Source organism: Nicotiana tomentosiformis, chromosome 12 (assembly GCF_000390325.3).
Source record: "Nicotiana tomentosiformis chromosome 12, ASM39032v3, whole genome shotgun sequence".
Lineage (NCBI taxonomy): Eukaryota > Viridiplantae > Streptophyta > Magnoliopsida > Solanales > Solanaceae > Nicotiana > Nicotiana tomentosiformis.
The window spans coordinates 106,488,348-106,503,038 of record NC_090823.1 but is presented as its reverse complement, the minus strand read 5'-3'; the positions used below and the strand labels follow the sequence as shown (position 1 = coordinate 106,503,038).

The 14,691-nt window shown below is 38.9% G+C and overlaps 1 protein-coding gene across 1 annotated transcript; it reads left to right on the top strand.

The window, feature by feature from the left end:
• The first annotated feature begins 8,833 nt into the window (after positions 1–8,833).
• LOC138903182 (uncharacterized) lies at positions 8,834–10,433 on the top strand. Its single transcript, XM_070191110.1, has 5 exons — positions 8,834–8,963; positions 9,158–9,435; positions 9,486–9,736; positions 9,841–9,925; positions 10,344–10,433. The coding sequence occupies exons 1-5, from the start codon at positions 8,834–8,836 to the stop codon at positions 10,431–10,433; spliced, it is 834 nt and encodes a 277-aa protein (XP_070047211.1).
• Positions 10,434–14,691: the final 4,258 nt, after the last annotated feature.

Sequence of the window (14,691 nt, the reverse complement as noted above, 5' to 3'; positions counted from 1 at the left end):
ATGGCCAAACAGGTCTTTAGTAACTTTGTATATATTTTTATATTTAATCATAGTATTCGCTTGAAAAAATTAAAGTCACATGTTTTGATACTGTTAAACTTGCTATAAATATTACCTTATCAAAAACAAATTGCTATAAAAATATGTGAACCATGTAGCTAGGAACTCATTACAGTATATTTTCGAAATGACAAAAAGATATCAGACAGTGTCAGCATTAGTAGTTAGGCACTTTATTTGAAACTTCATATGAGGGAGGTAAATTTGCTTTGGTACAAACTTTTTGTATGATGAAAAAATTGACAGTAATACGATATTATTTTTGTTTTTAAATAAGAGTATGTTAATGCCTGAGTCAGCTCAAACTGTTCTCTTAGTTTAGATTTTGCAGTTCGGTTAAATTTCCTTCATCGAGAAAATGCATTTTAATATGACAAAAACAGATTTTCTTATGTGTGCGTGCTCGTATATAAATTATTGAATTATATTGACATAAAAAAATATTTAGCTTAGAGACATAGATGATCGCGAAATTGCTCTAAGTCGCTGATTTGATACAAAAAAAATGTTCTTCTGTTGCAAGGGGTAGCAAATTCATATTAGAGCTTGAGGCTAATGTGAAGGCATGGATGGATAATATGGTTACTCATTTTATTCGCCGGTTAACTCGTTTATTATCCGTATTAAATATGAGTCGGGTCGAATAATTTATCCGTTTTTCCATTACCCATTTCGATCCGAACCATATCCGACCCGACTCGCCCGTTTGCCACTCCTAGTTTTATGTTATATCTTGTACAAGTTTCTATGTCTGGTAGGTGTCTTGAACTGGCTTCGTCACTACTCCACCGAGGTTAAGCTTGATACTTACTGAGTACCGTTGTGGTGTACGCATGCTATGCTTCTGCATATTTTTGTGCAGATCCAGGTATTTTTAATCGTGTTATTGAGAGTTGTATCTGCGCGGCTAGAGATTTCAAGGTATACTCGCTTGACATTTTGCAGGCCTCGAAGTCACATTCAGTTATCTTCCCATTGCCGTTTATCTTTTTTTTAAGACAGTGTTGTATTGGAGGTTTTAGTACGTTTCTATATAGCTTATGACTCAGTTTCACCGGGCTTTGGGAATATTATATTGTGATTTTGCATTGGAGTTATTATAAGACTTCTCAGCTTTATTTCATATTTTTAGTCGTTATTTCTATAATATTTTCTTGTTGATTAGGCTTACCTAATCTTAAAAATTAGATGTCATCACGACATCCTAAGGTGGGGAAACGAGGTCATGACATAATCATACCAAAAAAAGAAAACACTTCTCCAAGAACTCTGTTATAGGTAAATTTAAAAGGGGGCATTTTCATATGTACCATTGTTGGGACTATCATTGAAGCTATATTTGTATCGCACAAAAATTTTCAAAGTATATCCGCTCGGATCTGAAGTAGTTCAATCTCTTCAACGCAACTTCAGAAATTAAATCTAAAGTTCTTTAATTTTTCAAATGCAACTTCAGAAATCAAATCTGAAGTTCTGAAACATAAACTTGTTATTCGAATTTCAACAATCCAATACACGATCCAATTCCAAATCTACTCTAAATGAGCTCAAATTTAAAATATAATTTTCAAATATCATAAAAAAATAAATCTTAATCATCAAAATAATAATAAATTTAACAAACTCATTTTGTAACTAAGAAGAAGAAAAAGATGAAACTCTAAGCAAAAAGAAGAAGAAAACATCTAAAAAAAAAAAAAGAAGACAAAAGTATATGTATCTAAAGTTATCTAAAAATTAAATATCAATTAATTTTTTTTAAAAAAGTGAATACAAATTTAGCAACACCAGACGCGCCGCACGAAAATTTTACTTTTTGTTTTAGCTACACCGAATCAAATTACAGCCCAGTGGTTGCAGTTTTGACCCTTTTCTATCTTGCCTTAATTCTAGTCATGAGCCTACTGTCGTAAAAGAAAATTAAAAGCCTAAATAGTAGTTGCTCGTATTCTACATTATCCTTTCACAATAATACGTCATATGTACTTTACTAAGATAACCAAAATCGATTTATGTTTGTTTTATTTGAAAGCGGTTTGGGCTGGCACAAATGAGTCAGTTGAAGTGGGTGTAATCATTTCAGCCCAGTTCCGTCTCCGAATTGGACACCCACATATGACAAATCCCACTAATAAGTCATATGAAAGACATGATTAGATTTTATCTTTAAATTGTTTGCTTTAATGGCGAAAATAGAATAGAAATTATTTAGATAAATTTGAGAAACAAAATGCCGTTTGTAACCGGTGTTTTACAAGGTGTTTTCGGGGCGAGCCCTAGGGCGAGGTGTATCAAAAATGCTCTGAGGCGAAAGTCTCAAGAGGCATACGCCTAGTAATTCGGAGCGTATACCCGGCGTTGAAGCGATTTTTTTGCAGTGAGGCGTAAGCCCAAAAGACTTTTTCAAATTAAAATAAAATTTGTTGAATAAGTCTGTAGGCATATAAATTTTATTGGAATTAAATCCGTAAAATAATTGGGACTATATTTTAAAATTCAAGATATATCAGTTCAAATAAATTTATTGGACTAATATAATTGGATTAATTATAAGCCCAATATATATGGATTAAATAAATAAGCCTTAATCCATTGGGCTAGTCCATTTAATTGGGCTAAAGTGAGGAGCCCACTTAATTAAGCCCAAGATATCATCTTCCTAGAGGCCCAGTTGGGTGCCACGTGTCAAATGACGTGGCACGCCACGTCAAATGGAAGAGCCAATAGGACCATGCCACGTGTTAAAATGACAAGGCATGCCAAGTCACATTAAAAGGCTAATGAAATCGCGCTACATGTGCAAGCGACATGTTCTGGCCAATCAAATGCGACCATGTCACACTTCAATTTGATTGGTCGGAAAGAGTTTGTTCTTATAACAACTCCTCCCTTCCACAACTATAAATAGAGGTCTTCATAACCCAAAAAAGACCACCAGAAGTGATAACAAGAAGCAAGAAAGAGCTCGTGGATCAAGCGCTGCAAATTCCTCCACAAGTTTCAAGCTTCAAGTTCAAGTTCAAGAAATCAAGTTCAAGCTCAAAAACGAAGAACAAATCAAGTTCAAGCTCAAGAACGAAGAACAAATCAAGGTCAAGTTCAAGCAATCAAGCTAAAGCTCAAGAACAAGATCATTGTTCGTGGCGGCAACTACATATTCAAGATCAAGCTCAAAGGCCCTTGAATTTATTTACTATTGGAAAGAAGAATCATAGGATTCATAGAGATTGTACACTCATATCATTTGAAATAAAATACATACGATTGTTGCTATATTTTTCGGTCTTGATTTTATTTTCTCGACGCAATTTATTGTCTACAAATTCTGGCACGCCTAGTGGGACAATCTCTACCTCTCATCTCAACTTTTCAATCATCAAAGTTCAAGAACATTGAAATAGCTTCAAAGAAAATCAACTCCAATTCAATTTCCACCGAGGATGCTTATTCCAGGTTCTATGCTGATGTGGAAAGCATCCTCGATGTTACCTTTGGAAGCTTTGGACCAGTTACGAGTAGCAAAGCAAGCTCGTTAGGACAATAAGCACCCCAAGTGCTGTCCGTATCAATCCCTATTTTCGGATCTTCATCCTCAAAAGGAGAAAGATCTTTCACAAACGCACCCGAAGGAGGAAGTGATATTGCTGAAAAGATCAAGAAAACTCTTGCTCTGCTTGACCTCTCCGGATCCAAGCACTCTGCTGTGAAGGAAGATGATGATGCTTCAAGTGATGGATCATCTCCACTTATACCACATAGCGTGAGCTAATCAAGGATCAATCTGTGTGAAAATCCATGCTACTCTCCATCGTCCACGACAATCATGCAAGTCATGGTGACAAACACTTCATCTGTGAAGGAGCAGTTGGCAAACTTGACGGAAGCAATCGCTGGCTTGACCAAGTGCATGCAAAATCAAGATGCTAGAATCGACAAGCTAACATATAGGGTGGGAATCTTGATGGAAGAAGAATCCACTCATGCACCTGGCAAACTCCCAGAAGTTCAAGAGATTGATCCTCCCACACGACAAGTTGCATCCACTAAGGAAATTCCAGTCTCTTCGGAAGGGATGATTCCAATCAATCAACTAAAGAAGTTCATTGAAGGGACTATAAAAAACAAATATGAAGTTGATTCCAAGTCCTTCTTTACCTACGCAAAGTTGTACACTTCAAGGATCAATATGTTGAAGATGCCCGCTAGCTATCAACCTCCAAAATTTTAACAGTTCGATGGCAAAGGCAATCCAAAGCAACATGTGGCGGACTTAGTTGAGACATGCAACAATGCTGGGACTTATGGAGATTACCTCATCAAGCAGTTTGTCTGCAAATTAAAAGGAAATGCTTTTGATTGGTACACGGACCTCGAGCTTGATCTGTTGATAGATAGGATCAACTAGAGCAAGAATTCCTCAATCGCTTTTATAGTACGAGACATACTGTGAGTATGATAGAACCTACAAATACTCGTCAACGAAAGGGTAAACCAGTTATCGACTTTATCAATCGTTGGAGGAATGCAAGCCTCAACTGCAAAGACAGGCTTAGTGAAGATTCGGGCATAGAGATGTGCATCCAAGGCATGCATTGGGGATTGCGCTACATCTTGCAAGGTATCAAGCCTAGCACATTTGAAGAACTTGCAACTCGTGCCCATGACATGGAATTGAGCATGGCCTCTGCTGGAAATGAAAGGCTGCCCATCTATGAACCTCGCGAGGGGAACGACAAGCAAGAAGTCAGGAAGTGGGGCAAGTTCGTACCCACGCCTGAAAGCAAAGAAGCTATGAATGTCAACACATCACCTGTAAAGTTCATGACGAAGGTGAGCAAGAAGCAGAGTATGAAATCCACTTCTTTTCAAGATAATCCAAGTAGAAATTTGACTCTAAAAGAAATGCAAGAGAAAGAGTACCCATTTCTGGATTCTGATGTGCCAGCTATTTTTGAAGAACTCCTCGAGTTAAATCTCATTGAGCTTCCGGAGATGAAGTGACCAAGTGAAGCTGGGAAAACAAATGACCCAAATTACTGCAAATACCATCGACTTGTGAGCCACCCTCTGGAGAAGTGCTTTGTATTCAAGGACAAAGTTATGGACTTGGCTCGCGAAAAGAAGATCGTACTTGAAGATGAGAAAGCAAGCGCAAACCAAGTCTCTATCACCTTTGGCTCATTCAGTCCGGATAAATTATGTGGTTTTAAAGAAAGTAAAGATGAAGAATTACTGGAGAACGACAAAGCTGAAGTCAATCAACCTGATGATGATGAAGGTTGGATGTTGGTGACTCGTCATAGGCACCACAGAAGGAGCCCACGAAAAGAATCAGTAGAACAACCAACAAAGAAAATGATGGTAAAAAGATCAAGGAGATGGAATCCAGTTAAGCACTTAAAGAAAGCAAAGGTGGAGGTGCACCACCCTCAAAAGCCACGACATCCAGTGACCTTGGAGGAGTTTTTACCAAGTTGGTTCCGTACGAAGATTTCCCATGAGGGTATTGATGCCTCATGTTGCCATGCTGATGAAGGGGAAGAAAAGAGTGATGACCTACCGTTGGCACTATCTTCGAAAAATCTCACCGAGTCCACTCCTCAAGAAGTTAATGCTTGTGAGGAAAAAGTCACGTTCACAAATGATGATCTTCTGCTAGGTGACACTCTTCATAACCGCCCATTGTACCTGGTTGGCTATATGTGTGATGAAAGGGTAAATAGAATTTTGGTTGTTGGAGGATCCTCAGTGAAAATATTGCCAATTCGCACTGTGAAAGAACTTGGTATTCCTATAAACGAACTCTCAGAAAGTCGTGTGATGATCCAAGGATTCAACCAAGGGGGCAAAAAGCACAAGGTGCGATCAAGTTAGGAATCACCATTGAAGATATGCAATCAAGTGCATGGCTGCATGTGATCGATGCAAAGACTTCATACAACGTCTTGCTTGGAAGGCCTTGGATACATGAGAATAAAGTGGCTCCATCTACCTACCATAAATGTTTGAAATACTACGAGGGTGAAGTCGAGAAGAAGATAGTTGCTGATGATAAGTCATTCACCGAGGCTGAGTCACACTTCACCGATGCAAAGTTCTACTTGAAGAACCGCACTGTGAAAGAGCTAAAAGCTGATGATAGCATGAAAAGCAAGAATGACAAGCCCATAACTAAAAGAGTTGAGGTGATTGCTGGTATATCCAAAGATATTACAGAGGAGGTACAACCCAACGCGAATAAATCTCATAGAGGGGATATTGCGTCTAATGGCAAGAAAGTAAGTCCTACACTCCAATATGTCCCTAAAAGAAAGAAAGATGAAGGCGAATCATCTAATCTCCACACTAACATGCTAAAAGAGTTAACTCTTCCGGTAAAACGAACCAGTAAAGTTGTCCTCAAAGCCACTTGTAGGGTTTGTAGCCCAAAATCGTTTGCAGAATATGGCACTCCCTACAAAGCAAACAGATAAAGGTTTTGATCCTAATGCTTACAAGCTATTTGCAAAAGCTGGATATAATCCCAATGAGCCGTCAAATTTAGGGAAGCTCCCATTAGAAGATGCGACGAGGCAACCACGTGAAGGTTTGGGATACAAGCAACTGTCACCAGTGTGCATCTCCATAAGAAGGGCGAGCAACAATTATATCACTGTAGAAGATGAATCTGACTCTTCTAACAGGCCTTCTGTCTTTGATCGACTTAAAAAATCAACTCTGAGAACTTCGGTATTTGAGAGATTGGGTCCATTACAGAATGGAAATAAGTTCCAAAGAAATTATCGAAATACAAAAACAGCCGCTTTGCCCAAAATTCAGAAGATCTCTAAAGATTTCCAAAGTTTGGTTCCTTCTAGAATGAAGCGACAAACAAAAGTCATGGTTTCATGTGATGAGGTACTGAAGGTGAAGCCATACATTGTGGTCTAGACTAAAGAATGTGATGAAGACGAAGAAAGTGTGGGTTCTTCGTATCATGTTACTGCACAAGGCGAGCATGATGTTTTATCTCTAATGGAGAATGACGAGAAATTGGACGATGTTTCATCGTGTTATTTCAATGATGGGGTCCCTCAAGAAGATGAAGATGCGAAAGATGCTCCACCTGAACTTGAAGAAGGAGTGAAGACTATAGTTGATACCTTAAAAGAAGTTAACTTTGGCACCAATGAAGAACCAAGACCCACCTACCTAAGTGCTTTACTAGAAGCGGATGAAGAAAGCACTTATATTGAGTTACTCAAGGAGTTTAGGGATGTCTTTGCTTGGAGCTACAAAGAGATGCCTGGCTTGGACCCGAAAGTAGCAGTCCATCACCTTGCCGTCAAGAATGGTGCTCGCCCTGTTAAACAAGCCCAAAGGCGCTTTAGGTAAGACTTGGTTCCCTTGATTGAAATCGAAGTTAACAAAATCATCGAAGCTGGCTTTATTCGTGAAGTTAAATACCCAACATGGGTTTCAAGTATTGTTCCTGTAAGGAAGAAGAATGGCCACATTCGAGTGTGTGTCGACTTCAGGGATCTCAACAATGCGTGTCCCAAAGATGAATTACCGCTTCCTATTCCAGAGCTGATGATCGATGCTACTACTGGGTATGAGGCAATTTCGTTTATGGATGGTTCGTCAGGCTATAACCAAATTCGCATGACACTAAAAGATGAAGAGCTTACTGTATTCCGCACCCCAAGGGTATTTATTGCTACAGGGTAATGCCTTTTGGCTTGAAGAACGCTGGTGCTACTTATCAAAGGGCTATGCAGAATATTTTTGATGACCTTTTACATAAAAATGTCGAATGCTATATGGACGACTTGGTGGTAAAATCAAGAAAGAGAGTCGACCACTCGAAAGACTTGAGAATGGTGTTTGAGTTGCTCCGGAGGTACCAACTTAGGATGAATCCATTGAAATGCGCCTTTGGAGTTACTTCCGGAAAGTTCCTTGGTTTCATTGTCTGACATCGAGGGATTGAAATTGATCAAGCCAAAGTAGATGCAATCTTGAAAATGCCCGAGCCTCATGATATTCACGAATTGAAAAGTCTGCAAGGAAATTTAGTGTACCTTAGGAGATTCATCTCAAACATAGTTGGGAGGTGCCAACCATTCAGTCGCCTTATGAAGAAAGGTGTCCCTTTCAAATGGGACCAACCGTATAGCAATTCCTTTGAGAGCATTAAATCCTACTTGATGAAGCCTCCGATTTTTGTAGCCCCTATACTTGGAAAGCCATTGATACTATATATTTCAGCACAAGAAAGGTATGTTGCAGTGCTGTTGGCCCAAGAAAATAGTGAGGGGAAAGAAAACTCTCTTTAATACTTGAGCAGGATGATGACACCAAACGAGCTGAATTATTCGCCAATTGAAAGGTTGTGTTTGGCGCTAGTCTTCTCAATTCAAAAGTTAAAGCACTACTTTCAAGCTCATATTGTTCGTCTTGTTTCTAAAGCAAATCCCATCAAGTTCGTGATGTCAAAACCTGTTCTTAATGAACGACTAGCGAGATGGTATCTCCAATTTCAACAATTCAAGATTTTGTATATCCCTCAAAAGGCTATAAAAGGACAAGCATTGGTCGACTTCTTGGCAGATCACCCTATACCTGATGATTGGGAGCTAACTCATGAACTGCCTGATGAGGACGCAATGGTCATTAAAGTTCAACCTCCATGGAAGATGCACTTTGATGGTGCTGCACATCGCGGAGGATCTGGTGCTGGTGTATATTTGTCACTTCTCAAGTTGAAGATCTGCCCTACTCTTTTACGTTGATGCAACTCTGCTCTAACAATGTTGCTGAGTATCAAGCACTAATACTTGGGCTTGAAATAGTTGTCGAAATGAACCGGTTGCAATTACAAGTCTTTGGTGACTCTCAGTTGGTGATCAACCAGCTTTTAGGTAGTTACGAGGTCAAGAAGCCTGAACTACGCCCATATCATGATTACGCTAAAAATTAATGGGGTGGCTTGGTGATGTGACTATTCAGCATGTGCCAAGGAAAGAAAATAAGAAGGCTGATGCTTTAGCTACCCTAGCTTCATCGTTAACCCTGCCTGATCAAGTGCAAGTTACTGTCTACCAAAAATGAGTAGTACCGCCGCCAAATGAGGTTGAAGGTGAAGAAAATGAACTCAAGCATCTTGTCGTTGTTTCTGAAACAGAGAAAGAAGAATGGCGACAACCCATTATCAACTACTTAATCTATGGGATACTTCCAGAAAGTCTGAGAAGAAGGACTGAAATCCGTCGTCGTGCACCTCGCTTCCTTTACTACAAAGATACTCTATACAGAAGGTCATTAGAGAGAGTACTCTTGCGATGCTTGGGGGAAGAAGAAGCACTCCAAGCTTTGCAAGAGTCACATTCTGGGGTATGTGGGTTACACCATTCTGGACCAAAGCTCCACTTCCATATAAAAAGATGGGATATTATTGGCCAACGATGGTAAAAGATTGCTTGGACTATGCTCGAAGATGCAAGGCTTGTCAATTACATGCAAATTTTATTCATCAACCTCCTGAAGTGTTACACCCGACTGTGGCATCCTTGCCGTTTGACGCCTGGGGATTGGATATTGTTGGACCACTGCCAAATCCTCTGGTGGGCATCTATACATCTTGGCTGCAACTGACTACTTCTCAAAATGGGTTGAAGTTGTTGCTCTTAAGGAGGTAAAGAAGGAAAATGTTGCAAGTTTCATCTGAGTAAACATAATCTATTGCTTTGGCATTCCTTGTTACATAATAACAGATAATGGAAATCCATTCAATAATAGGTTGATGAACAAGATTTGTGATTTCTTTGTCTTCAAGCAACGTAAGTCTTCGATGTACAATGCTGCCGCCAATGGTCTAGCTGAGGTATTCAACAAAACTCTATGCAACTTGTTTAAGAAAGTCGTCTCCAAATCCAAACGAGATTGGAATGACCGTATGGAAGAAGCTCTATGGGCATATATGATGACTCACCGCACGCCAACATAATCGACTCCTTATTTGCTCGTTTATGGAGTCGAAGTTGTCTTGCCACTCGAGCGTCAAATACCTTCATTACGACTGGATATTCAAGAAGGGATCACTGATGAAGAAAATGCTCGACTTCGATTAGCAGAGTTGGAGGCTCTTGATGAGAAGAGGTTGGAAGCTCAACAGAGTCTTGAATGTTGTCAAGCTCGATTGTCTCGCGCCTTCAATAAAAGAGTTCTCCTGAGATCCTTTCAAGTAGGAGATCAAGTCCTTGTCATACGAAGACCCATTATTACTTCCCATAAACCTGTAGGGAAGTTCACTTCAAAATGGGATGGGCCATATGGCATATAAGAAGCTTACTCAAGTGGGGCTTACAAGCTGGTTAATGCAGATTACATGAGAATCGGCCCTATCAATGACAAGTTTTTGAAGAAGTATTATCCTTGAAGTTGCAACGCTCCTTGACGCATGAGCCTAAACTGCATGTTCCTACACTTCTGGCCCGCATGAGTCTAAATTGTGTACGGCCCACCACAAAAAAAAGGGTCCGCTAGGTTGAAAACCTCGAAAGAGGCGGCCTAAGCAAAAGTTAGGACATAAAAAAAAATAAAGGGTCCGTTAGGTTGAAAACTTCGAAAGAGGCGGCCTAGGCAAAAGTTAGGACATAAAAAAAAGAGTCTTCTAGGTTGAAAATCTTGAAAGAGGCAGCCCTAGGACATATAAAAAACAAAAAAAGAGCCCCCTAGGTTGAAAACCTCGAAAGAGACGGCCTAGGCAAAAGTTAGGACATAAAAAAAAAAGAGTCCGCTAGGTTGAAAACCTTGAAAGAGGTGGCCTAGGAAAAAGTTAGGACATAAAAAGAAATAATAAAATAAAAAAAAATCACTCATTCTGAACTACGGTATGACTTGATCCTCTTCACCGAGGTACGTAGGCAGCTTAGAGTTTCATTCTGAGTTCAGTCGCATAAGTTTAAAAGATACATATTGCCCTAGTCATTGTCCAAATGAAGTATGACGGAAGTAACTTATTCAAACAACACTTGAAAATCAAGCTGAAATTTCATTCTTCTTTTGAATTTTGGATCTCATATGACTTAGAGGGGGCAAGCCTTCATGATAAAGCAGTGTCTTTGTTACACCCCTGTGTGTCCCAAGGTGACGAAATGAATATGAGACTTGTTAATCATTATTTAAATTATTTTAAAGTCATAATATGGCTATATATGATGTTTGGATAGAAAATATAAAGTTTGGGAAAAATCGGATTAAAGTTGCGGAAAAATCGACTAAGGATTTACCCTGTAACAGAGCTTTTTGAGAAATAGATTTCGTGTGCTATATGAGGTATTTTGAGACATATTTTATACCAAATTGAAGGTTTTGGAATTTAGTTTCCAACTCTCTTAACCATTCATTCATACGGTATCAGGATAAAAAGATATAAGCGTCGGAAAATGGGCGAATGAGAGGGTGCCAAGCTAGCATCTCTTTGACTTTTCAAAAGTTGATATATATGTCTTAACTCGTATCTCTCTTCATTTTCACATAGAACCTGACCATGGAACACCATAGAACCTGTCTTTGAGCTCTCTAATAGTGTTTCAAAGAATAGTATCATCCCGGGCACGGAATTAAAAAGCGATAATATTAAAACGCTCCCTACGACGTAAGTATCGCTATATCGCCTCTCTTTTTCCTTGTAGTTTGAGTTTTGTAATGTATTTAATAGTTAATAAAATTCTCTATATGTAAGTGCTTAAATATCAAGGAATGTTGATAAATTCATTTCCTAATAGTAGAACTCACAGGACGGTGATCGAAAGCCGTGAGTTCGAGTTATTTGACTTGTAGTAGATTGTTTTATGGGCTGTTTCGTGTTGACTTTGGGATGTATATTTTTCTACTGTGTAATGGAGTTTTGGAATACAAATGGTGTGGAGAAACACCACATAATGATGGAATAGTGGGCTGGTCGTTCGTCGTTACATTTTTTAAGTTGTTTGACACTACTTTGGTTGTCGTTTTATGTATGAAGTGATTAGGGTGTGTGGGCTATTTTGTGGTATATTGTGATAGAGATAAGGTTGGAAAATGATGCTTATATGTTGTTATTTTTGTGCTCTTGTTGTTGTTGGTATATGGTATTGCAGGAGGGCTTAGTTACAGGGGAGATGCTGCCCAAATTTACGTAAACGAGCTACTAGTTTAAGTTGCGAACTTAGCCTTTACTCAACACTGATTTTAAATCTCCTTATGCTATGGTAGATTGTGTTGAGTTGTTTGAAGAATTGCTTGGAAGGTATTAAGGACTCAATGGAGTTAAGGTATGTTAAGGCTATCCCTTCTTTCTTTTTGGCATGATCCAAATGATACAAACGAAACGAGCAAAATACGCAACTTTCATAAATGACTCTATTCATAGAAATACTAGGGGTGTCTATATTCTTAATTCTCCATGTAAATTATTATTATATCCTCTATTCATGGGTCTCAGAAAAATACGTATTTGATAAAGTTTGTCCGAAAGGCATATTGATTTTATGATATTCAAGAAATCTTATTAACGTATTTCTTATGCATTTCATGCATTTATACATGTACATTGATCCATGACCAAAAGGCATTATATACGTGTATATTATATGTATATGGGATATGGGAAAAGATTACGGCATTATATATGCACTACCACCTGATCAGCTGGTATACGTTAATGATTTTGCCCACAGTGGCCGAGATGATATGATGAGATGCCCTCAGAGGATTGATGATGTTATGTACGCATATAACTATACATGGTATGGAATTTATACGCACATGCATGACATTATAAATTTTCATGATTCACAGAGCTATTCAGAATTATAGGTTGAGTTCTTTACTCCATGTTTCTTTCATGTCTTTTATATACTACTCTCATGCCTTACATACTCGGTACTTTATTTGTACTGACGTCTCTTTTGCCTGGGGACGCTGCATTTCATGCCCGCAGGTCCTGATAGACAGGTTGAGAGTTATCTAAGTAGGCTATTAGCTCAGCGGAAGATGTTGGTGCATTCCATTTGCTCCGGAGTTGCTTATTTGGTCAGTATGATTCATTGTTTAGTATGGCCCTGTCCCGACCTTTATGGTATTTATCTACTCTTAGAGGCTTGTAGACATATGCCAAGTACGTAAAAGATTGTATGGTCTTGTCGGCCTATGTTTAGTATACGAGTGATCATTTTGGTCTTATAGGCCCAAGTTGGTATTTCATGTTTTATTCTATTTATCTCACGACAGCCTCTCCAGCTCATTTACCTATAATAGTATGATACGAAAGATACGTTACGTTGGTACTCGGTTGAGTAAGGTACCGAATGCCCGTCGTGGCCCATCGGTTTGGGTCGTGACAGTCTTCAATAAGGCGATTATAGTCTTTTAGGAGGCTACCAAGTATTTGTACTGAAGTTCAGGGATTTACTATGTCTTCTTGTTCATCAAATCTTTAAGTCCTTCGGTCTTCAAGTTTGCTGCTATTCAAGTTGAAATGTTTAAACCCTCCAAGTCTCCGAGTTGAAGTCTTCAAGTTCGTCGGTCTTCAAGTTAAAGTCTTCACGTTCGCCACTCTTCAAGTTGAAGTCTGCAAAGTCTGCCAAGTCTGCAAAGTCTGCCAAATCTTCAAAGTTTTCAAATATTCAAGTCAATGTCGTCAAGTCCACGAAGTTTTCGAGTTGAAACTTTATAATTTTCCAATCTTAAGGTGGACATATGAGTCCCTTTACCTTAAGTTGGCCTCTTCGTGGGTTTGTCCTTAAAATGAAACTATAATTTTTCAATCTTAAGGTGGACATTTGAGTCCCTTTGCACCTTAAGTTGGCCTCTTCGTGGGTTTGTCCTTAAAAGGAAACTTTATTTTTCAATCTTAAGGTGGACATGTAAGTCTCTTGAGAGTAATCTCTATGATAGTCGGGACATATTGAGAGTAATCTCTCCGATAGTCGAGGCACATTGAGAGTAATCTCTCCGATAGTCGAGCCACATTAAGAGTAATCTCTCCGATAGTCGGATCATTTTGAGAGTAATCTCTCCGATAGTCGAGCCACATTGAGAGTAATTTCTCCGATAGTCGGGGCGCATTGAGAGTAATCTCTCCGATAGTCGAGCCACATTGAGAGTAATCTCTCCGATAGTGGGAGCGCATTGAGAGTAATCTCTCCGATAGTCGGGGCACATTGAGAGTAATCTCTCCGATAGTCGGGGCGCATTGAGAGCACCTATATCATTCTTTACTCACAATGTTTGTACCCTACTTGTTAACTTAATTGCTTAGTTTTTTGAAACCTGATAAAAGAATTAAGTTTCACTTACTTGAAGTTGTGAATGGAAAAATTGATTGTTATTGAGAATTTATGTTTTCCTTAAAATATTTTCTATTTGTGGAGCCAGCCGAATTCCTCGGCAGCAGATAGCTGCATCGATGGTTCATGTCGTTCGACCCTTGTCAGTGCACCGATTAAATATTATGTTGGATCGAACCGTATGACCTCGGCATAATTTGCGCATGATAAATCTTTGGAACCAATTATAATTGATATTGCTTCTTTGGCTTGAGATATAAATTGTTAAATGATGGAAAAATAAATTTGGTACTTAATATTGGTGAAGGGATTTTTT